At 38.1% G+C, this 25,309-nt stretch overlaps 1 protein-coding gene across 2 annotated transcripts in view; it reads left to right on the plus strand.

Moving 5' to 3' along the window:
- The first annotated feature begins 597 nt into the window (after positions 1-597).
- LOC306851938 (protein phosphatase 1B-like) overlaps positions 598-25,309 on the plus strand; it is a 30,245-nt gene continuing 5,533 nt past the window's right edge. The window contains exons 1-5 of one of the 2 annotated variants that reach the window (XM_079388462.1): positions 598-977; positions 18,523-19,368; positions 23,377-23,494; positions 23,999-24,110; positions 25,076-25,133. In XM_079388462.1, coding sequence (XP_079244588.1) covers positions 18,538-19,368; positions 23,377-23,494; positions 23,999-24,110; positions 25,076-25,133 — 1,119 coding nt within the window. In that variant the 5' untranslated portion in view covers positions 598-977; positions 18,523-18,537. The remainder of the gene's footprint in view (positions 978-18,522; positions 19,369-23,376; positions 23,495-23,998; positions 24,111-25,075; positions 25,134-25,309) is intronic. The other variant, XM_079388461.1, reaches the window with a different exon arrangement.

Genomic DNA, 25,309 nt, shown 5'->3' on the forward strand with positions numbered 1-25,309 from the left:
TAACTGCTTTCTATCTGAATATATTTTATGTTATGTTATTAATATGATTAAAGTTACTTGTAATGTTACTAGAGATTTCTATTTCAGATAAATGCTGTTCTTCTGATCTTTCTATTCTTTGGATCAAATAAATGCAGGCTTGGTGAGCAGAAGAGACGTCTTTAAAAAAACATTAAAAATCTTACTGTTCAAAAAAATATATATATATATACACATACATAAATATATAAATAAATTATATAATATATAATATAAAAATATATTTATATAAGCTACTAATTTAAACAAATACCATACCTCACTGTTCTTAATTAATAAATATATACACTAATGGATTACATATTACTAACCAACCGTTAAATTACTAAATAATGTTCCGTTTCCGTTTTAATGTTGGTTTATTACTGTAATTAAACTGTGATCGCCGAGATTGATGGAAACACTCAGCATGCCAAACTACTGTTCAAGCCTTATGACGGTAAAATGACAAGACGAAAGCCAATAAAATCGTGGGATTGGCCATCTGTAGTTTTAGCTGTCAGCAAAATAATCCAATTAGCAAACACGCCTCGTAGAGTTTTGGCCAATCATCGAGCCACTTGAAGAAAGTATCCCTCCCCTTCATCAAGACCCACAAGACTCTGAACCGAAGGATATCTTGGCCTCCCTACAGAAGCTGATTATTCGGATCTATGTAATGATTTATCCCACACCATGATCCCATACTGATACGAAACTTAGACAGATTTAGTCAATAAGTCGACAGATTTGTTCAGGGGCATCTGCGTTGGCGTCAAACATGCGCAAAAATTCACGCGATCAAAGCAGAGACGCACCGAAAACGGAATGATCGCTTCTCACGTGAAGTCACCCTGATTGTTTTTAAAGGAAGCGACAAGCTTACCGACTCTGAAAATACCCGCAACCGAGAGACCGAAGTGGGAACGAGCGCTGACATCCGCAGTACATCTGGAAATGTAAGTATGGGGACGTGTGGGCCTCGGGTTTGCTCGACGAGAGCTCATGCTAAGCTAACCAGCGCGTGATTTCATTGCTAAGTATGAGGCTTGTTGTGTAACGAGCGAGCTGACACACAAGCGCGGCTATAACGATATTAGACTGACATTACCGCCCACTTTCCGTTTGGATACAACAAAGAAACAATGTTGTTGTTATTGTGTGTGGGTTCCGAGTTTTATTACGTTTGTTTGTCCGGTAGCGACGACAGACAAACAAGCGCGCGTCAGAAATAACGCTAATCCCATCGGCTAGTCTTCACTGTTAGTAAGAATTCAGTGCATTGTGTAATCACCTCGGCTCCTGTCAGCTCTCCTTCTGTTTCTCTGACATGTTTGAAACTCGTCTCACTCACATTTAACGCTTCATTTGTCCTTTTAACCTACAGTGTGCTGGCTTACATTTAGCCTTGGTTTCATGCTTGCCATAGTTGGTTAATTTTGCTTTGCTGGGTGTTTGCAGGGACGGCCTGAGATGCATGCTGAAATTGTGTCGATCAGTTGAGCTCTTGTAAGGCCTCCTAATTTAAATTATTTATTTATATTATTTGCACAGCTGATTTTTGCTTTAATGCAACATAATGTGATTCATACTTCAGATAGTGTTGTAAGATGTCTGCAAAGTGATATTGGGAGTAGCAAAAACTTAAGTTTGTGAATATAAATTTGGAGTCCTTCACAATAGTTGACAGTTTGACATTATATGTCTGGCTTCAAAAGTTGAATGGTGGCCAAAAAGTTAGCCAGTAAACTACTTATGTTCTTCCATTACCTAATTTTTGATGCATATTCATGTTTAGTTCTTTATCTCTAATACATTTTGTAAAAGTAAGAGTTAAAAAGTATGATGCAGCAAATCTTCTCATGTTAAAGTATTATGGATATATACTTTAAAATGTATAGTTTAGTGGCGTCTTGCTCTCTTTTGCAAGTCATGTTTCATATCTTCTCTAGGACAGCTTTTATTTTGACTGAATTTGACTAGGGGTTAGTCATAACTTCGTTTGAGAATTTCAGATTGTATTCTCAGATGCACTTGGATTCAAAAGTTTGTGATCAGATTTATTTTTAATTAAAAAAAAATGATTTCAATAAGGAGCATGCATTAAATTGTTCAAAAGAGACAGTGAAGAACATTTTTGTTGGAGTAACTCAAACTTTGACACGGAGTTCATCTGAAGAGAGATTAGAGGTCTGATTATAACTGTAGATAAAGGTCTGATTATAACTGTAGATAAAGGGCATTGGTCATTATTTGTTAACCCGATCGGTACGACTGTAGACATGACCAAATGACGACAGCAGTGAACGCTCTTTTCTTTATCATGATTGAACACTGTGTGAAACTTTGACCCAGCCTGCTGTTCAGAGTGCGTGCTGAGTTTGCAGTTGTTCATCTGATGGTGATTGCTAAAGGATGGATTTGCATGAGTGGGTAGGTTGGAGGATTGACAGTGTAATAAAAGCAGATGAGGGGACCCCTTTGTTTCCTCAGTGGCTTCCTTAAAGTCCGTCCAGATCTGTGACAGGCACAGAAGTATTGGCGGAAACCGAAGCACAAGACTGCCATGCAGATCTCTTGTAATGGCTAGCACTGTGGGAAAATATTTGGACACTGAGGCTGCACACTTGTGGAAGTTAGTGAAAGTGAAAATTATTTAATTTACTTGCCTTTTATATCATTACAAACCTCTGTATGACTTCAAGAACTGTCCAAGTGATACAATTCAAAGGAGTCTGGTGTCATTTTGCACCCCATTGAATTTTTATTGCGTGGGCAAAAACAGTTCTTTAAAATATTGTCTTTTGTTTTCTGCAAACACAAACTAAGTCATATGAGTTTGAAATGCCATGAGGGTGAGTAAATGGTGACATAATTAATTTTTGTAGGAATCACTTTAAGTGGCTGCTGAGTGTTTGAATTAATTTTGGTTGGTGTCATCATTACATGACAGAAGACAGAAGTGTTGGAAAGATGTTTAACAGCTAAGAATTGTTGTATACACCTTTTAGGTGTTGTTCTCATGGTGGTTGGATTGAGCGTATTATGTAGATTATTGTATAAAATGGTGTTTAAATATGCATCATCATTATGACAGTCACAGGTAGCACTCTTAATTTTCTTGGCATGCTCTTAATATGTGTGTGGATCACAATCAGGTCCTGTGGATCACCCTCTTCTTGCTGTCATCACGGTGTCACCGCTGAACCAGCTCTCCAGCTCACAGGCTAATGTCAAGGGATTAATGTCAAGAGGCCTAAATAGGTGGTGCATGAGGACCACAACAGTATGAATACATGGAAGATGTTTCCTATATCTGAGAGTATTTGTATGTTTTATGGGTTTGGCAGGGTGGTGTTCAGAATGACTCAGGATTAACTCTTTCCTGACCACTTCCCTGCGTGTGAGAGGGCGTGCACGCTTGTTTGTGCTGAATGTCTGACGTGAAGCTTTAGTTAGGCCTGGCTTAAAAAATGCATGCAACGTGCACTACCATTCAGTAATAAGGCGCATGTTTTTTGATGCGATCGACCTGAGTTCGAGCCGCCTTTTATCAAACTTTTTTTTTCTGCCTTTTCAAATCTCATATCGCATCAGAAAGGCATTTATTTTCAATAAAAATGGAAATAATCAAAAAGTTGAAAATAAGTATTGGGTAGGTGTAGGGAGGGCTTTATTGTCCCAATAAGGTGGCATCCGTTTAATAATTTGAATTAAAATTATAATTAACACTCAATATGTTATTGCGTACTATTTTATAATGTACTACAATACTGAGGTGCAGATAATTGCCACTATTTGCAATAAATAGTGTAAATAGCAGAAAATCTTGCTATTTTAACAGTGTAAATGGAATATCGTTAAAAATACTGCTATTTTCACTTGGTGTAAATGGAATCCATTGCTATTTGCACTTAGTGTAGATAGTATCTATTGCTAAGAAAATGATATTTGCACTATTTGCACTTTGGGGCCATATGATGCGATTTCAAGTTTCCCTTTGTCTTTGGAGTGTTACAAGCTGTTCGTGCACATAAGATCCGTAAAGCTCCAAGGACTAAAGTCTCAAACCCAAAGAGATTTTATAAAAGTTAAGACTTGGCCACACCTTCCCAAAACGCCTCATTAAAACACACCCCCACAAATCTGTCACTGTGTTGACTTTTATTTTCGCTGTAGTATTGTTGCCACCGCCACCATGCCGTGGTGACGCTGTGTGTTTCCAAATATGGTAAAGACCCGTTCACACCTAGGATGTTAACTATAAAGATAACGATAAAGATATAATTCTAAAAATCGTTCTCAATATTAAAGAATAATATTTACCACACCACAGCTACAACGATAAAGGCACAGCGAAATTATATAATTGGAATCCCTTTCAGAACTATTTTTTACAGCTGATCAATGATACAAACATTGACACCCAATCAGAATCCATCCTGCTATAAAGAGTTTGAGAATTTAAAGCAGCAGACAAGCATGCATTTAGAATAAACGGAAGATATCATCCGCTTGTGTGAATGCTAATGTCTTTTTATAGTTATCATTCTTGGTGTGAACGGGGTTTAAGAGCTGTAACATTTGTCACACGCTTGAGGTATTCGGCCAATCACAATGCACTGGACAGCTGGCCAATCAGAGCACACCTCACTTTTCAGAACGATGAGCTTTGTAAAAATTGACTTGTTTCAGAAAGGCAGGGCAGCGAGAAGCAACAATAATGTATGGTCATGTGTTTTTGAACCTTAAACTGCGTAAACTCATTGCATTACACCAAATACACAAAATAATGTTATTTTTAGTATCGTCATATGACCCCTTTAAGCAGCACAACTGTTTTCAACATTGAGCATAAGAAATATTTATTTAGCTCCAAATCGCCACATTAGAATGGTTTGTGAATGATCATGTGACACTGAAAACTGGTGAAATTAATGCTAAAAATTCAGCTTTGCCATCACAGGAATAAATTACATTTTAAAATAGAAAAGAGTCTGGATTTTTAATCAAATAAATGTTTAGCATGAAAAAGTCTTTCAATAACATTATAAAAAAACTTAACATCCCTGAATTTTTTTTTTAATGATGTAGATTTATAATCTTTAGCTGTAGCCTGAATTTGGCTATTCATTGGTCTTAACTTCGCTTTAAATAAGACACAAGTATTTTGTCACTGTATCTTTGTTATAAGGTAAAAACTTCATCTTTGCTGGTTATATTTTACATGGCTAGTAGGTCTATTGCTTTGCATCTTAATGGAATCTGCCAGCTGTGTTTTGATAGCCAGAGATTGTGGAATATTTCGGAGTTGGCTTTATGGGTGGATCAGTAAAAGCAATAGCTCAGCATTCAGGCACCTTGTCTTTGATATGCAATGATTGTAAATTCACTAATGGATGTTAAGTATCCTAACCATATTTGAAATCAATAATCATTTCTTATGCAGTTGTTTGGTTTCATAACAATGCTACTACAGTGGATATCCCAGTTGATAGTACATTTATTGAAAGTAGCAGTTCTGCTTTGTCTTGAGTGGGTTGTATATAATGGATATTTTTGTTTAGTGCTGTAACAGCAGGCTTGCGTGTTTGACTGACTGATGCCAGCTGTATGGACAGTTTTCATTAGAGCTTGATTCAGAAGTTATGTGGGTTACTAAAGTACTGTCTCTTCACATTCACTTGGCCTCTCTTTGCATATGTATACATATTAAAGGAATTGTTCACCCAAAAATGAAAACTAATCCTTAAACATTTGCCCACCCTCATGTCATTCCAAACCTGAATAACTTTACTTTCTTTTTTGCTGTGGAACATAAAAAGGTGCATGCAAAGGTCACCTGTTTGATTGCCAACATTCTTCAAAATATCTTGCCTAAATGCCGCCCCATATGAATGCACATGATGGAGATTTGCTAATCACAGAACCGGCTTTATTGACGAGATGTGCATGATAATGGCATGTGCCTCCTACTCCTAATATAAAATTATTCAACATTATGAAAATGTAGAAAAAATGCTAGAGGTAGTAGGCTTGATTTTTCTTTCAATTAGTTTAAGCTGTCTGTCTTATCGCCAGAAAATGTACACCAAGTCTCTGTATAGCATATTTTGTGTACAAAAATGTTGTAAAATGTCAATGTTCCTTGACTAGTAATATTCATAATGTGAATATTATGATGAAGTAGTGTCTTTACACTTATGTTGATGCCGCAACATTATATGAGAGGTAGGCCTTTACACTTATGTACATGGAGCAAGTGGCAGGTCATCTGTGCTCTATAACAGAAGGGATGCACCACTAGGGCTGGGTATCGTTCAGAAATGTTCGATACCGATACCTTGAGTTCAATACCGGTTCCTGAACAGTACTTTTTCGATACCAATTTTATGAAAACCGTTTTAACAAGATTACATTATCTCAAAAAACTTTGGTTTTATTTTTTTCAGCTTGTTGACATGTATACAGACTCAAAGACTCATCTCCTGAGCCACTGCACAAAGGAACAAAATATAGCCAACACAATAAATCAGTACAAATAATTTTAATAAAGCTCAAATAGTTTTCAGTTTACACTAGTGCGTGTTCGTTTTAAAACGCATAGCTCAGACAGAATCATAATTTCTATTCATTTATTCTAGGTTGTTAAATACTTCAAGAAATTTAAAATCTTTATCCACTTTCATAAGTGGATGTTTTATTTTCTTTCACAATATGTTTTATTGTTATTAAATTATATGTTGTAGTATGTCTAATTATTTGAATGCATACAAACTACTTAGTTTATTCAAATTTATTCTTAAAACAGCCTTATGAAATGTTTTCTTTTTCCTCAGAAATTATGTGTTCTGTATCTGGTTTTCAAATGAAGGCATAAAACAATTTCATTTTTCTTTTAAATTATTAAAAATAAAACTTTATTTATTTTGGCAAACAAAATTTTACTATTAAAATTAAAACATGGAAGAAATGTTGTGTGATCATTAATTAAAAAATAAGAGTTTTAATAATTTTAATAGTAGCCTAGTAGTAGCAGTATGTACACTCTGCTGAACAATATAAATTTATTTCTGCCGCAGTCTTCCAAGTTAAACCGAACTTTTATTTTGACGGGTTTCCGGGAATACCTTTACAGTTCTGTGTGTATATGATATGACGCAAGTTTTACTCAAATCAAACGGTAAAATGCTCATGAAGTGACTCAGCGGTTCTGGAGCTGTTGTTCATGTGTTTATGTCCTCATTTAGTGAGACGGCAGACGCGTGCTTCAGTCTGTGTCAAGTAAGCGAAACTGCGCGATATAGAGAGCAGACTGCTCCGTACGCTTTCGAATTGCTCTCGCGGATGTCAAATACTGATCTATCAGCACCGCGTCACTTCTAGTCAAACACACCTAGTGCTGCAGGCTTATTGGCTCACTGACGTTAATGAGATTAACCCCTTAGGTATCGAAATTTGGTACCGAACGACAAGACATTTTTCGATACTCTGTGGTATCGAGGCAATTCGGTCGGTGCCTAAAAAGTATCGAACTCGATACCCAGCCCTATGCACCACTGGTTTTGGATGACTTTGCGATGGCATCTTACTGACTCCTTTATGAGGATCTTAAATAGTCTCATCTATCATGCAACAAAGTTTCTCTTCTTTCTGACTGCACAAAGTTGTCTGCATTTTCTGTTCACGTTGTCTTTTTTTCCCCCAGCAAACCATTTGGTTCACATAAGAACTTCTCCTTTGCGTGCCTGAGAACCATCATTGTTGCAAGAGGCAAACAAGCATATACTACTACAAGGGTGTTTGAAACATTCACAAGGTGCAGAGTTTTGAGGGAGTTAGGGGATTTAGAGGACTTATCGGCAGTATTTGTTTACGTCACAAAATCAGTTTGTATCCCAAAAGGCACTTCACTTTGCGCTGCCACTGCACCAAATTGCTTTGGCTCCCTTAGCAGTTTGTGGTCAGTATCAAAACCATTTTAGTGAAGGAAAGCTGTTTTAAAGAGGCATTGTATTGTTTAATCTATTGGACTGCTTCTAAGTTTCTGTTTCTGATCTTACTGTAGTCTAACCCTCAGGAGTCACGCCTACAGATCGTCTGATGCATATTGCAAGCAAAAATTGCAAGAACTCACTGCTACAAATCTGACTGGCTTCTGCGCAATTTCCAGGAGTGAATGTGAGCTCAGTTTATGCCAATAGTCAGGAATCTTTCTATGTGAGACTAACAGTACTGAGGTCAGTAAAAACAATAAAAATGAAAAGCACATGTAGCGAATGTGCAATTGCAAAAGAAAAAATGAACTTCTGCTTTAAGTATTGTCATTTTGGGACAAAAAATATCATGACTTCAATGGTTTTTTTTGAGTCACAGGTGCACAGTTTGCATTGAACTTTAGCTCAAATGTCTCCAACCCCTACTGGAATACATGTTGCCTTGTTGTAACATCAGCAGGTCGCAGTATTGCATATTTGCTGTACCTCTGGATACTTTTCCGTTCACATGCTGTGATCACAACTGCTGCTCCTGCGGAGATCAACGATTCCCAGATGATGATGCTCTGCTCTTGAGTCTTAGAGAAGATCTCATAAAGTCAGACTTTGCTTAGTCTCTACTTGTGCAGTACTTTGTACAAAAGAGTTTCAGTTAGCGAAATGTCATTAATTTTGAACTTTCCCTTCTTTTTTGCCCTCAGTTGTCTCTTATTCTCCTCTCGCAGACCTTTTAGACCTTTTAGCGAGCAGACTGTCAGCTCACACCCTCAGTGGTTGTGTAAGCCTGCCAGAATCCACTTCCCTCTTACACTGATACAGTGTATTATGGCTCCGTTTTTTGCAGTACAGGCCTGTGCTTCAGGTTTCGCTGTGTGAGTTTGTGGTTCCAACTGTGATAGGGTGGTGTGGGAGTTACAGTCTGTGAGGGGGTGGATAATTCATACAGTAGATGTGAGAGCTCTTCTGCACTTTACATGTGTGCATGGGGAGAGGAACCCGCCGTCGCATCTTTCATCCTGCCTCCAGAAGATCAGAGGCCACATATGGTGTGAATGATAGAAGAGGGGTTGGTTGTCATTCTCCAAACTCTGTGTTTACTCAGCTGAGGCTAGCTGGACAGATATAGCTCTCTCTCCATACAGGGCCTCGTTGCTCTTCTTTTGTTTTGGTGCCTTGGTGATGCAACACATCTTCCTTTAGCTAAGGGAGTGCCCTGAAGCGGTATGATCTGGGTGTTCTGTAGCACTTTAACCACAGGAGCACCTCTTTGTAACGGTTCTCGTGCGCTATCTGTGAACCTCTGTCAGATCCGGTCAGTGTTTTCGCTGACTTGACAAGGACGCCAGACTAACTTTGTTACTACTTAATCTGCCCAAAATACATAGTACATCACAGTCAAAATGAATTAAAATTTGAAATGTTGAACATAAAGTAGCTAGAACCTCTGTACAACACGGTACACAGAAGACTGCATTAGATGTTTTCAATCATTAATTTTAAGGGCTAAGGGTTTGCCATATCATACTGTCCACAATAACATTTTTACATGATAAAAAAGTGTCATTGCGATTACCAATTGTATAGTGACGCAATGACGGATTTACTAGGAGTGAACCGAATGCTTGGCAGCTGAAATTATTTGGCCGAAAATAGCAAAAAAAGCTCTTCGAATAAGTTCGAATAAGTCAGAATAAGCAAAAAGACCAAATAAATTGTACCGAACAATGATGTGACGTGATCAAATAGAGATAAACTAATGCAGCAAACATGATGGCAGTGGGGAAGCATTTAAAACTGTCTGAGAAAAACACACAAATCATTAAAAGCACCGATAGGGAGAGTCGTTTTAGTACTGCATCTCATGTCTCCAATGAGAAGAGGAAGGGGTGGTCGTTAAACGATTAAATACACTGTTATGTTTTCTAATACACGCATGAATCGCATGTGTTCAAACAGTGCTGCACAAGCTCACGGCGCTGTCTCCTTAGCCAGGGTCCAAACCGCGAGGGAAATCTGCGCTGAAACTGTTACTCGTCAGTTGCTTTGTAACATTAGTCAACACTGGTTACTACTACACTTCGAATTAGGTAGTCTGTCCAAATGCCCTTCACTCAACATTGTTCCATTTTTATATATATATATACACACACACACACACACACTGGGTACGGAAAGTATTCAGACCCCCTTAAATTTTTCACTCCGTTATATTGCAGCCATTTGCTAAAATCATTTAAGTTCTTTTCTTTTTTTTTTTTCCTCATTAATGTACACGGAGCACACCATATTGACAGAACAAAAAAAACACAGAATTGTTGACATTTTTGCAGATTTATTAAAAAAGAAAAACTGAAATATCACATGGTCCTAAGTATTCAGACCCTTTGCTCAGTATTTAGTAGAAGCACCCTTTTGATCTAATACAGCCATGAGTCTTTTAGGGAAAGATGCAACAAGTTTTTCACACCTGGATTTGGGGATCCTCTGCCATTCCTCCTTGCAGTTCCTTTGACCTCATGATTCTCATTTGCTCTGACATGCACTGTGAGCTGTAAGGTCTTATATAGACAGGTGTGTGGCTTTCCTAATTAAGTCCAGTCAGTATAATCAAACAAAACTGGACTCAAATGAAGGTGTAGAACCATCTCAAGGATGATCCAAAGAAATGGACAGCACCTGAGTTAAATATATGAGTGTCACAGCAAAGGGTCTGAATACATAGGACCATGTGATATTTCAGTTTTTCTTTTTTAATCAATCTTCAAAAAATGTCAACAATTCTGTGTTTTTCTGTCAATATGGGGTGCTGTGTGTACATTGAGGAAAAAAAAGAACTTAAATGATTTTAGCAAATGGCTGCAATATTACATTTACGTTACATTTATGCATTTAGCAGACGCTTTTATCCAAAGCGACTTACATTGCATTCAAGTTACAGTTTCTACATTTTTATCAGCTCTTGCTTTCCCTGGGAATCGAACCCATGATCTTGGCGTTGCTAGCGCCATGCTCTACTATTTGAGCTACAGGAAAGCCAATATAACAAAGAGTGAAAAATTCAAGGGGGTCTGAATACTTTCCGTGCCCGCTGTACACCTGAAGCAGTGGGCAGCCAATGCTGCGGCGCCCAGGGAGTAGTTGGGGATTCGGTGCCTTGCTCAAGGGTCTCACCTCAGTCATGGTATTGAGGGTGGAGAGAGTGTTGGTTATTCACTCCCCCATCTACAATCCCTGCCAGACCTGAGACTCGAACCCACGACCTTCAGGTTACAAGTCCAACTCTCTATCCATTAGGCCACGACTTTAGGCTGTTACCAAGCAGTATGAATAGTATGATTATTTACATGCAAGTGTAAAGTGAGTCTTTTTGATAACTACTTTAGCATGTGCAAGTATAATTTTGCTAACTAGCACATAATTATAAAGATCAGAATGAATGAGCTGTTTATGGAAGCAAGTTGTTTGTAAATATCATTGTGAAGAGTGGGGTGGGGTCATGGAAGAGAGGCTTGGCTCCTAACCCCCGCCCCTCTAAGCTGTACTAACTTAAAAAAAATTGAGTTTACTCAAATGTTTTGAGGCAATAAGTTTCCTCAAATGGTTTGAGTATTCTTAACTTATCAGGTTTTACAGTGTGCGACTGATTTACTCTCATTGTAGAGGGATGTATAATAAAATCTGCTAAGAGTTCTTAGAGGCCCAATCAAACCAATTATAGCAAATACAACAACTATAACTTTTTATAATCTTTCTAATTCTGTGAGAATAGAGAACAATATTTTTAATCTCTTTTAGAATAGTTTTTTTCCACAGCTGATGAATGATAAAAACAATGGACCAACCAGATCACAAGTGTAGCACGCACTTAAAAACTGAATGTTGTTGTGCATTGCTGTGGGTGCTGATATAAACATCATTGTTTTTATCTTTATAGTTATTGTAGGTGTATAGTGTTGGAAGTTATCAATCTGGCTTAAATTTCCATTGCCAGCAGTACCCTTACTTGATAGGCGTGGTGTATGCCGGAAAGTAGCAATGAGTTTGAGCGCTGCTAAACGGATTCTTAAACACTTTTGATTGGCCACAGTGTTCATGCGCTCAACAGATATGTCTGTGATTGGCTACGCTGATCATGGCTTCACGCTCTTCACTGAACGCACACACAGGAGCGTATGAGAGCCGCAACATTATATGAGGTAGGCCTATACCACTGCATGATTTAGTTAGCATTAGGGGCCATTCACACAAAATGCTTTTTTGCTTTGATGAATGAGAGTCGCAGGCAGTGTAATAAGAAGGGGGGAAAAAACGCAAGGCCTCAAGATACGTCTTTTTAAAAATTTAACTTCAGCACAGCATTTTTATAAAATGCTCGAGACACTGCAAAGGATACAAGATACGACTGCAATGGTCAAAGATGTTTGTCTGCTGCATTTGCATAAAAAAAAAAAAACAATAGAAAAGTAGTGCAGTGGAATGGAAAAATGTGTTCTGTTTATATGGCCCCTTGGTGTGACTAGTGCATTGGCACATACTATTGTCAACTTCATTTTGGTGAGAAGTTTTTTTTTTTTTTTTTTATTTAGTTATTTAATAGATGTTGTGGTCAGTTAATTCATGATGTTACCAAAAAGGTGATTAAAGCTGCTTTAAAACTGTGCTTGCAAATAATATATTTTGAGTAACATTTAAGAACATGTCTATGAAATGGTTTTCAAAACTGTCCTGCAGCATCCCAGTCTCCCTCATCTAACACACCCGATTCAACTCATCAGCTCATTAATAGAGACGTTATGAGCTGAAGTGTGTCAGAAATGGTAAAAAGAGTTGAGAGAAAATATGATGCGTGTCAGATCCGCGTAACGTTCAGCAGCGGCAGCTCTTAAAGAAATAACAGGCAAAATAACCTAATAACCAGCTGTTGTGATGTCTGTTCATCAAATGACGAAGATGATTTTTTTTTTTTTTTTTTTTTTTTTTTAACAGAGAAATCAGTATTGGTATCAGTGATACTGGCCTTCAGTCATAAAGATGCCATTAAACAAATATGTAAACATATACTGTCTTTATGTTGTTTGTACTTTTTAAATTGAATATTGAATGTGAAATTATTGCAATATAAGTATATTTAAAAACGTTAATGTTAAGTGGGATTAATCGTGATTCATTTCAGAAAAATGTGCCATTTTAGTAATTTTTTTTTAATCGATTGACAGCATATATACACACACACATACACTAACTAATCTGTGTAATGTTGAGACACCATAAGTCAGAAGTCTACTGTTCAACAAAGCATTGTTTATCATATCGAAACAGAAAGCTGAGTGGTTTACACAGAATCCTATCAGTAGCTGACTTTATACCAGAGGCTAAGCTCAAAGCCTGTTTTCTTCATGCTGAGCTAAAACGGAAGTGTGTGGAGGTCATCTCTTGTCCTGAGAAGATGCAGAGCTTGCAGCTAGGTCACTGAATGAAGCTAAGCCCCCTGTTTAAAGCACAGCGCTGGAGTTGCTTGGTGATGTCACAGTGTTTACTTTATTTTTAGAATTTTCTTTTAAAGAAAACTGGAGTAGAAGTCATAATTGTGCCTCAACAAGCTTGGGGGTTATGACATCAATTTGGACCTTTTTAAGATGTCCATGTAGTTGTTAATACACTAGGTCTAATTAGGCTAAGAGAAAAATACCATCCCTCCCAGCATCAGAATACATCACTACAACATTTTCAACATCCTAATCCTCCACAAAGTGTTGCTACAGCAGTAAATTATGTGTCTCCTGTTTGAACATGCTTCTCTTTTGAGTTCTTGGTTTACACAGTTATTATAGCAGTAGTTATCCCTATGGATCCGTATTGTGTACCACAACGTTTCCGACATAATTCTGTTTGCCTTTAATTATTTAATTCATAATTCACATATGCATTTATTTATTTAATATGCATAAGTGTGCCCTTAATTCCATGTAGTATACACAACCAGTATTTTAGTTTTTATGAATCTTTAGAAGACCGAGTAAAAGCTTATTTGAGTTGTTGGAATCAAATTTAAACCACAGATTACCCAACTCTAAAAGTACACACAACTTTATTTTAAAGTAGACATCACTAAAAGTGATATTTTGACTAAAATAAGTAAAAGTAAAGATTCCGTAACCACTCTGAATGATTTGTTGTTAATTTTGTGAAGGATACACCAGACTGGTTCAAACCATTTACTTTTGAAACATTAATTTTAAAAAAATCAGTTCAACCTCCGCAGAAGATGATCAACGCCTGCTTCTACATCAATGCCTGTTTAGCCCCGCCCTCCGATTTGAATGTAAATGACAAGAGAGACAAGCGCAGGTCTATGCAGAAACTTTATTTCTAATAAAGTGCCAGACCGCATCAGTAAAAACTTGGTCCTTTGTTCACTTCGTTTTACTGTGGATTTGTTTACAAAAAAAGGCAAAATTTTCAGAAAGATTTAAAATAAAAGATGATACTGTGTTGACTATTGGATATGATGTCGCACCACATAAGTGCAAGTAATTGTTATTACAGTGCCTGTTATTACAGATTGTTTGATCTGTATGGAGTATGCGTTTTTAACCTAAATCACAGCAGCATCCATCTATGAAGGATGTAGGCTGTCAAACACACAACTGTTAGCCAATCATAGCAGTGGGCGTTTACTTCCGAGTCAATAATCTGCCACGCCTATACATACAGAGCGTTCTGATGAGGGGGGGTTAAAAACGTAACACAGCCTATTACTTCTAAATTGTTTTTTGATGTAAAAAATCTTGATAACATTATAAGTGGACTTCAGATAACGGTAGAAAATAAAAAAAAACAAAGGCAGTTCCTGACCCCTTTGTTGCAGTGGTGTAGATTGAACTCCAATGTGAAATGTACATGTGCTGTTTTATTCCGCTTTATTTAGCCTTGGGGCTTCTATAATCTGGAGATGTTTGCATCATTGATTTTGCGTAAAGTTTTAAAGTCAGAATTTGCTCAAGCCACATGTGTACAGGTTAACGATTCAGAAACTTTTTTTTTTTTTAAGGCATTTTTGCTACACCAGTAAAAAGTTGTGTATTCATTGTGTTCCTATGAAGGGTCACCCTCAATGAATATACGTACAACCTCTTTCAAAGTGGCCTATATTGGGAAATGGATATAAATAAATCCTAAATATAAAGTGGGATTAATCCATAGCTCTTCCAGCCAGGATTAATGCATTAGTCTCTATACATAATATTTCACAGTGAACTACATTTCAGTTGAATATTATTTCTTTAAGACGTACCAGATATACATGTTTAATCTTGCCTCTTTGTGGTGAGGGGATAAAGCTAAACTCTGCTGTCCGGTTTCAATCCTCCCTTCAGGTCTACATCAAGCAACCATTCCAAACCCCCGTCATTTCCTGCTGTTGTGCCGGTTTATTAGCGTTTGATCTGATACGTTCATGCGTTTACTGCACCTGGTCTTGTGCGCTTGTTTTGAAGCTCAAGCATTAACAAAGCTTCCTCTCGAGCGTATCTGCCATGCTAATGGCAGGGTTTGATCAAAGCGAGCCCTGCATGATGGATCAGCCTATTTACTCCTGACAGAGATCATCCCTGCCTCAAGGCCTCGGAAAGAAGAGGATCTGACAAGGACGTCTGAACGTGAATGTTGGGAAGATGCCCCGCATGAATGACAGCCATAAGGATGCAGCACTTCGCCCTTGCCAACATTCAGAAGCAAGTAACCCAATCTGAGCTTGAAGGGATATAAATAGAGCCATGCTCAGAGGGGGAGGACTGGCCAAGCCGACAGCCTGGCTAGCCGAGCCATGACACTGCACAACAACCTGTGCCCTTATCCAACCACACACACTCTCCAGCTCCCGACCGCCTTTTTTGGTCACATGCCTTCCATGCCTGTCGTGTGTGGAGTAGTGAGCGAAAAAGCTGGCTGTGAGCACCACCCTTCTGGGTAACTCTAGTTTAGTCCCTGATGGGCCACAAGCTCTGGTTTGGACGAGCCCATTATCCTTTGAATGCTGGAACTTTCACTGGATCTCGGCCCTGCTGTCCACTGCCAGTTCTCATACTCGCAATGCATAAACAGACCTGTGAAGAGGGATGTGTTAAGAGAATGAGAGAAACTGTAATTTGACCTATCCCATGACCCTGCTTGTAATATTGGTTGGCAAACCTTGACTTACTGTTAGTTAGTAGCCTACTGGCTTTTTTTGGGCTTTGCTAGGTCAAGGTCCCAGGTGGTGATCGCATAGCTTACAAAGCGGCTCCCATTCCATTTGTCTAATGGCTTATTTGGGCTTGTAATACATTTCAGTGGCTATTCCTGGAGTCATGTAATGGTCTTACAGTTGAGGTTTGCCCAAAGCAGCTTAAAGCTGCTACACACTTTCTAATCCTGCATTCAGATGGGGAATCAGACTCATGAAAAATAGATTTTGCCTTCTTAGTAGTGATCAATAATACATTTTTCCTCTGGCCTTGTAAGTTCTTCTAAGCTCCTTTTTAAAGAGCATTTTGCGTGCATTCGGTGATTGTGAGGTACACTCTTGTGGTTGATGTCTGTGTGTGCTTGTCCTGAGGATGAGGTAAAGAGAGCCAAAACCAGTTTGTGTTTTTCTTTTCAAGCGTGGTTCATGGAGGAGATGATACTCGAGATGAAAGATGATGCAGGAGCTTGAGTTACCGTCCAGACACACCCCATCAGTCTGCGTAGCCTATTTGTCCAGAAGCCTTTTTTTAACATCCTTACACTTTCTTTTAGGTATTGCTCCTCCTGTAATGTTGTGAGGAGATAGATTGATAGGAAACTTTCATTTCCGCTGTATTTCTGAGCCACCCCTTCACACCCCTGAAATTCTAGTGATGCTCACAACTCATTGCTTGAGAATAAAGGTTGACCAATATTATTACAGCATTTGTTACAGAAATTATGCTGTTCTTTTGAACTTTCTGTTCATCTAGGAAACCTGAAGTTTCTCTCTGTTCACAATGATTTTTGAAAGATCATGTAACACTTAAGACTGGAGTAATGGCTTCTGAAAATTCAGCTTTGCTAAGGAATAAATTCAGTAAAATATTAAATAGAAAAGATTGTATTTTAATTAATTTCATTTTTGGTGAACATGAGACTTTCCAAAAAAATTAATGGGTTGTTTTGTGTATACTGTATTGGTATACTTGTACAACAAAATAGTAATAAGACTAAAACAGTCAATTTATATGCTTTTTTTTTTATTTTATTAATAACCACATATCATGTAATAAGTGTCATCACTTAAATTAAACGCAGTGGTCTGTGGTAAACAGTTGTCGTAAAGTTTAGACTGATGTAGAAAGGCATGAGCGTTGATCAGAAATATCTGTAAAATTGTTTACTAGTTAATTTCAAATTGGAGTTTACCCCAGCAGGTTCAAAGCACCTTTACTATTCTGCCTTTGAGGGCCCCCTGCTGCACATCCACAAATTATGCATTTTATGACAAATACTACTACTTTAGTGCCTTGCATTGTGGGTTATGATGTTATAGGTCAAGTTAAACAGTGAAGTAAATCAGTACATTCCACTTCTACAAAGAATTTCTCAATTTCCCCTGAATGTTTTCCAATGTACCCTGTTTTTTTTTTTTATTCGTTGCCTACTCCGTAATTTATAACTGATGTAGTCTTCTAATGCTCTTGTTCACTGCATTTAATCAGTCTTGATGAACATAATTGCTGAGGCTTGTCTGAAATATTGAGTTGCTTTTTGATGAGCTTTTGACAGTTTCTGTTATTATCTTCGTATCTGCTGTTACAGTAGCCTTTAGATCACGTCAAGATCTGTCAGTAACTCAGTGGACGTATGTGGCTTCCACAGCCTTCATTCTCATCTTGTACATTTGTGTACACACTGGTTTGATGAACAAAAGAGGATTGATGACTTTGTGTAATGCCAAAGAACATTGTTGTCAGTGCTACAGCTTTGCTGGTGGGCTGAAGTGTTTGTTTGCATAATGTCCTGAAATGTTGATTTTAAATGGTCAGTTACACATTCAGTTATAACAACACGCTTTTTGTTAAAGGATTAGTTCACCTAAAAATAAAAATTGTAATTTACTTCTCTGTGTTGTTCCTAACCAGGTAGCCAAAACTTAAAAGATCTTAAAAGCTTATAAGGATGTCATAAGAGATATGATCTTGGATTAAACCGCTCTATTCTTATGGTTTCATTTTATGCTGTCCCTATGACTGTTTTGGATCTTTTTAATTTTGGTCACCTGGACTTTCAATGAAGGGACCGAAACCTCAAAGGTTTCATTTTAGATTAACCAAAGCCTTACACTTTTGGAATGACATGAGGGTGAGTATATGATGAGAGAACTTTTCATTTTGGGGTGAACCTTCCCTTTAACTTCTCAAACTGCACCTTGTTATTGTTGTAAAATGTACATAAGTGTGTTATTTTGCTTTTTCTCATGTAAAGTAACTTTGCATCCCTCTTTCTTTTGCAGACGGTGTCCTAAGCCATGGGGGCCTTCTTGGACAAACCGAAGACAGAGAAACACAATGTTCACGGAGCGGGCAACGGTCTGCGCTTCGGCCTGAGCAGCATGCAGGGCTGGCGTGTAGAGATGGAGGATGCGCACACGGCTGTTGTGGGTCTACCGCATGGCCTGGATGACTGGTCCTTCTTCGCAGTGTACGATGGTCACGCTGGCTCCCGTGTAGCCAACTATTGCTCCAAACACCTGCTGGAGCACATCATAACCAGCAGCGAGGACTTCCGTTCAGGGCCCGACTCTGTGGAGGGCGTTAAAAGCGGCATTCGTTCTGGCTTCCTGAAGATCGACGAGTACATGCGCAACTTCTCAGACCTACGTAACGGTATGGACCGTAGCGGCTCCACGGCAGTCGGTGTGCTGGTGTCCCCTGAGCACCTCTATTTCATCAACTGCGGAGACTCCCGTGCCGTACTTAGCCGCGTCGGACAGGTACGGTTCTCCACACAAGACCACAAGCCTTGTAACCCGCGTGAAAAAGAGCGCATTCAAAATGCAGGAGGTTCTGTGATGATCCAAAGGGTGAATGGTTCACTTGCTGTGTCACGCGCCCTGGGGGACTATGACTACAAGTGTGTGGATGGGAAGGGCCCCACTGAGCAGCTGGTATCTCCGGAACCGGAGGTGTTTGAAATCCCACGTGTTTCAGAAGAGGATGAGTTTGTGGTGCTCGCCTGCGATGGCATCTGGGATGTGATGAGCAACGAGGAGCTGTGTGATTTTGTGCGCTCTCGGCTAGAGGTGTGGGATGACTTGGAAAAGGTCTGCAACTCTGTGGTGGACACCTGTTTACATAAGGTGAGGACATCACAGTAGAAGTCTCAAAAGCATGGTTCATCCAAAAAAAATTATATAATGTCGTCATTTACTCACCCTCATTAACATTTAGGTACCTTAAACATTTAGGAGCCAAATTACTTAAAAATCGCTTGAAGAAGCACTTATGTCACTAGTGATCTTGATTGTATTTGTGCCATAAAATATGACTCTGTTCTAGGAGAATATTTCTAGAACAACAAAATTATGACATCTTTATACATTGATTCAACCTACAGTATAGGGCTGAATAAAAAAAATATTGATTTCTCGGTTTTAATATAGCCTGTATTCATTTAATGAACTGAACATTGAAGCGCATAGCCTGAATAGCCTGAATCGCAATAAGCTTTGTGCTGTTACTTTTTTGACATGAAACAGTGTCTCATTTCAAATTGTCCCATTTTATTCGAACAATAAATGCTGTTTTGGTGCGGTTTAATTTGGAGTGACAGATTGCTGTGGTGCCTCAGTTTAAGAGAAATGTGAAGTGTGAGCTCTAGAGAGGAGCGTTTTGCTAAATACACGCAGCATATAACATTAATGATAATTTTTATTACTGTTCTTCAGTGTTTACTTTCTTTAATTTCATCAAGTTTTTATGACAGGCACCATTTAAATTTTTACATTTAAAAAAAAATGAATTGAAGTAGAAATATAATTATGTACTTGTAACTTTTATTATTATAAAAACTTAATGGTGTAATTTAAGCATTTGTATGCAAATCAGTTCATTTTAACCTTCAGTATTATAGTAATGTAGTATTAACTGACGTTCATGCATATTTTACAGCATTAGTTGAGTTTGTTTTTTTCCTTGAGAAAATGTGGCATGTACTGTACTTAATATATATACAAAATAAATCAACATTCAGGGCTCCAGACAAAAAATGGAGTAAGGAGCCATTGGCTCCTATAAAAGAAAAACTTAGGCGCCAAATTATTTTTTTAGGTGCCACAGAATAAAAGTGGTTTATTTTATTATTATCGTTTTATTTTTCCCCCCTATTTTAACATTTCAATCATTTTGTCATGTGTTTATGTCTTATCTTTTCTAGGCTTTATCAGCATTTTAATCCATCTTGTAGATGATCAGGTCGACCGGGGGACTAAGGTTCACTTAAAGTGTGAATTAAATGTCTTTTACAACTTGAAATATACAGTCACAAAGAATTGTTCGTTACACAGAATCTGTACCAATATCATAAGCATCACTTGGCAACTGAGTGCAGTGCATCCTATAAATGTCGTCACGTCTTTCACACATTCAATCTGTTTTTCTTCATTAGTAAAATGCAATTTTATAGGAGGAGTTGAATCATGTACAACAGAATAAGTAAAAAATATTAATATGCAACCGCGCATAAATATAGCAAAACGCTCCTCTTTATAGTTATTTTTCTAGCTGACTGATGAGTTTATGGACACTGAGTGGTTATTCTGAGGTAAATGTATTAATGTTTACAAGCTTTATACATTTCCTCAGTTTGAAACACTGAAACACAGCTTTTACATAAAACATTTCAGTAAGTTGTACTATAGGCTTTCTTATTGCCTACCTTTTGATCATGTTCATTTCATACTATAGTAGTAAATCGAAATATATAATGGGTTCACTTGCTGCTTTAACTGAGGTGCTAAAGAGATCGCGCCTGAGCATTAAGTGCGATACTCTCCGCTCACGCGATCCGGACGCATACACTGACCGTGTGGACGTGGGGTACTGGTGTTTATATTACCGAAAGTGTGTGCTTGTGGTCCGCATTAAAGAGCACCCAAACCGCATCATTTGAATTTCGTAGCATTTTAAAGCTGATATTTTGTTTATTAAAAAGTAAGACAGCACAAAGCTTTTTGCGATTACTGGATGGCAAGTGCGCTTCAAATAACAGGAAGTCCATGCGTTAACAGAACACAGCATATAGACTAAGATCTCGATAAGAAGAAGCCATATTAGTAATGATTATAAATGAGAATTGTTGACGATATTGCCAGTATCCACAGAGCTGACAGCTTTACCTGTTGAAGTTTGTTCAAGTTGTGCACGAAATAGACACGGCTTTTCTGCACTTGCACTTTGGGGCTGTTTACACCTGGTCACTTCAAGCATTTTTTCCTGATCGGATAGCTATCTGATCCTGAAAAGACCAGGTGTAAATGCCGTCCGAAACGCATTCGAGACGGATATAAATCCAATCGCTCGAACCACTTCAGGAGGTGGTTTGGGCGAAACCGGACAAGTGTAAATGCATCTGGTTGTTGAAACCACAAATGGTAATTTTACTCCTCCCATAATATTAAAATAATAGACGTGTGAGAGCGTTTTATAGGCTATATGGCATGTTATAGTCAGATATGACAGCGCAATGCAACAAGCATCACCGCGGATGAATAGCGGAGTATTTCTTCAGCAAGCGACGCGCAAACTGAATGAACCTGAAAGTAAGTCGCAGACGCTCAACACAATCTTCTTCATTAAAAGTAGCGAGACTAGCCTATCTTTCCAGTGCTGATGCCGCGCGCTCTCTTGTTGTGGTCTCTGATATTGAAACTAGCTGATAATTGATAAAATTATCCATTGCTTTCATTGACGTGAACTCCGTTATATTTGCATATGAAGCGGGAATTGAAGAACGGATTTATATCCGTTTTGCGAAGACACATTTATGTGGCCAAGTGTAAATGGGGAAACAAATCATATAGATATCCGATCAGAGAAAATGCATGAAGTGACCAGGTGTAAACAGGCCCTTTCAGGTCTCTCTCACTGCGTTCAGCAGACTGTGTGCGGCAGAGACGAGGACTGTTTGAAACTCTTTTCCAGTAAAACTTTGATGCGCATCGTCTTATGTAAGTTTAATACGTGAACATAACAAAAGATGTGAGCGCAAAACAATCGGGAAAAAAGTCCTTTCATGCAAATTAGCCTATATATAGTCGCCAGTGGCGACCTCAGCAAAAACTTCACTCGCAAATTAATATTTTTGGTCGCAAATGCGACCATTTTAGTCGCAGTTTGGAGCCCTGACATTGAATCGAATCGGATGCTTATGAATCAGAATCAAATAGAATCGTGAAATTTGTGTCAAAACCCAACCCTTCTGCAGTAACACAACTTCAGCTAAATAATATTTTTTAAATATAGTTAATTTTAGAACCACTGACTCATTAAAATGAAAACATTTGCCAGGGTCATATGTTTTTAAATTAGACTTGACCGCTTGTGCTGTGTTTGCTGTGTGCATTAAAACTCAAACTGAGTAAATAATTACTTATTTGGGTCAACTTTTCTTTTAAATCTTGGTTTTTGTCCCAATGGGTACCTTCCAAGTCTATTTATTCTGTTTTACATTAGTTGCATGGCTTTAAGAAGCTGAACCATTTAGTCTTTACGTAATCTTTACAGTCCTGCTAGTCTCATTAGACAGACCTGCTGTGTGTGACTCTTGATTCTATAAAAACAATTCCCACTCCTCTTTCCACGCTGCATTTAAGTGTTTCATTGATGGTCTCATGGCATTCAACAATCCAAACCCTCCAATACCCTCCAAAAAACACACAAGCCTTTTGCCTGTGTAGACACCAGCTCTCCAGATGCTCAGACAGAGCCTGGGACTTTGTGAGTGATGTCACAGCTCTTGTATCTGGCATGGATTTGCTCAAGTTGATGTCAGAGCTTTCCATTATTAGTCTGTAACCTTCTTCATGCTTTTTCATGATGTATGGCTAATATATACATTGGAAACTAAGCTTTTTTTCCCCCCTTCCACTTGAAAGATTTTTCTCTGTGAAGGCCTGCTTAGTGTCTAACTATGAATAGATGTCACACATTTCCATCCCAGGTAAATATTGGTGAAAATGGAGGCGATCTAGATTAATAGGGGTTTACAATAGAAGCATGTGGCGTTATAAACACTTGCTTGACAGGTTGGATTTTTGTCTAGTGAACTGCCTTGTTTAAACGTACCATCTTTTTTTTTTATTAACCAGGGAAGCCGTGACAACATGAGTGTTGTTCTAGTATGTTTCCCCAATGCACCGAAGGTATCAGAGGAGGCTGTTAAGAGAGAGGCAGAGTTGGACAAGTTTCTGGAGGCTCGTGTGGAAGGTAAGAGGCATCACTTGTTCATTTGTCAGCCAGTTTTCTGCATTGTACATCCAGTGTGGTGGAAATGGTCATCTTGTAATTCAAAAAGTCCTAATACCAGACCTCAGTTTCAGTCATGGGGTTTAAAATTGCTCTGTGTGAGCACTGTTTGGATTGCAGTTCTCTTCTTCTGCCTCTGGTTCTTCTCTTTCAACATTCTGGCATGTTCTAAACTGTCTGGAGGCTCGTAGGCTCTTTCCTGGATGGGGAATATATTCATTCTGAGAACAATTCTAGTATTTTTCCATTTGACATGTAGTTAGGACAGCTGTGATGAAACCTGTTTGGCGTTCTTTCTCTGGCTGGATATTATTTTTCTCACATGGTCTCGATAAGTGGGGTGGTTGATCCTGTGCCTACATCGTTCTAAGGTTTCACAGCAGCAGTCACAGTGGAGAAAATGCTCCAGGCTTCCATTAGCAGTTTGTTGCCCTACATGTGTAATATAATTGTCTCTCTCTGCAGAAATCATGGAGAAGTCAGGGGAGGAAGGCATCCCAGATCTAAGCCATATCATGCACAACCTTCGCCCTGAGAGCATCCCCAACCTGCCACCGGGTGGTGGTCTTGCTAGCAAGTAGGGGTCCAAAATTAAGTTACTTTTGTTCTTGTGGAGAGATGCATCTATGCTGATCGAAGCAAATTTCGTAATTGCCCTACTATTGTGTTAGGGCTGGTAAACCGCAGACACACAGCGGTGCAATATTATATTGATATCTGGTTCATGATAAAAAAATAAGTGATTCTTTTAGTGTTGAAGTATTTAAAACTGTAATATGTTGCTAAATTTTTATTTGAATAGAAAAATCATGCATTGGTCTTCAGAGGTGTGTAATACATTTTTCTTTATCAATATCTGATAGTATTGTTCATAGACTGATTAATTAGTTATTTAGTAGTGCATGCTAATTTTCATAATTTTTTTTCATTTTAGCACTTCAGTCTTTAATGTGGTCTTGACCAAATTTCAAAATGAATCTGCTTGTATACTGTTTTTCTTATTTGTACACTGTTAGGGATGTTGTGTTGTACACGCATTGTAATGTTGTGATCCCTAAATTCATAGCACACCATTTTATTTCTAATTTATTTAGACACAATTGTATAGAGTCAGTGTTGCCAATTTAGCAGTTTTGTAGCTAGATTTAGCGACTTCCCCACCCCTTTTGAGACTTTTCTTCAAAAGTTTAGGGACAAAAATAGCAACTTCTTTGACAAACCTTATCTAAGTTCTTGCCCACTGATCTATATTCATCTTTATATAGATCAGTGAACTGTAAAATATAGTACTAGATTATATAAATATTGTGAAAATTAACTAAAATATTGACTCTTGGTGCAAAAATATCTGTACAGCTGTATTGGAATCTAGAGCTAATAATGTTGCAATGCTTAATGTTTTTTTTTTTTTTACTATCCCCGTATGTAATGTGCAAAAACATTTTCTCAATTTTGAACATCTGTGGTTTTGCTGTAAAAACTTTTCTCACTATTCAATAGTTTTTAGACTTCTGTCTAATCTGTCTCTCTTCTCTCATCCAGACGTAGTGTAATTGAGGCCGTTTACAACAGGCTAAACCCACACAGAGAAGAAGATGGGGTGAGTGTTTCCTTGCTGTTTTGATCTCATAAGAACAGAACAAAAGGTCACTTGAGTCTTCTTGCTTAGACTTAAGTCCATCCATTTGCTCATCATTTTACAGTGCTTTTAATGTATAACACCTGGAAATATTTTTACTTAATATAGGTCTAGGTGACGCATTCATGCATACATTT

Source organism: Barbus barbus, assembly GCF_936440315.1.
Source record: "Barbus barbus genome assembly, chromosome: 32".
NCBI classification, from domain to species: domain Eukaryota; kingdom Metazoa; phylum Chordata; class Actinopteri; order Cypriniformes; family Cyprinidae; genus Barbus; species Barbus barbus.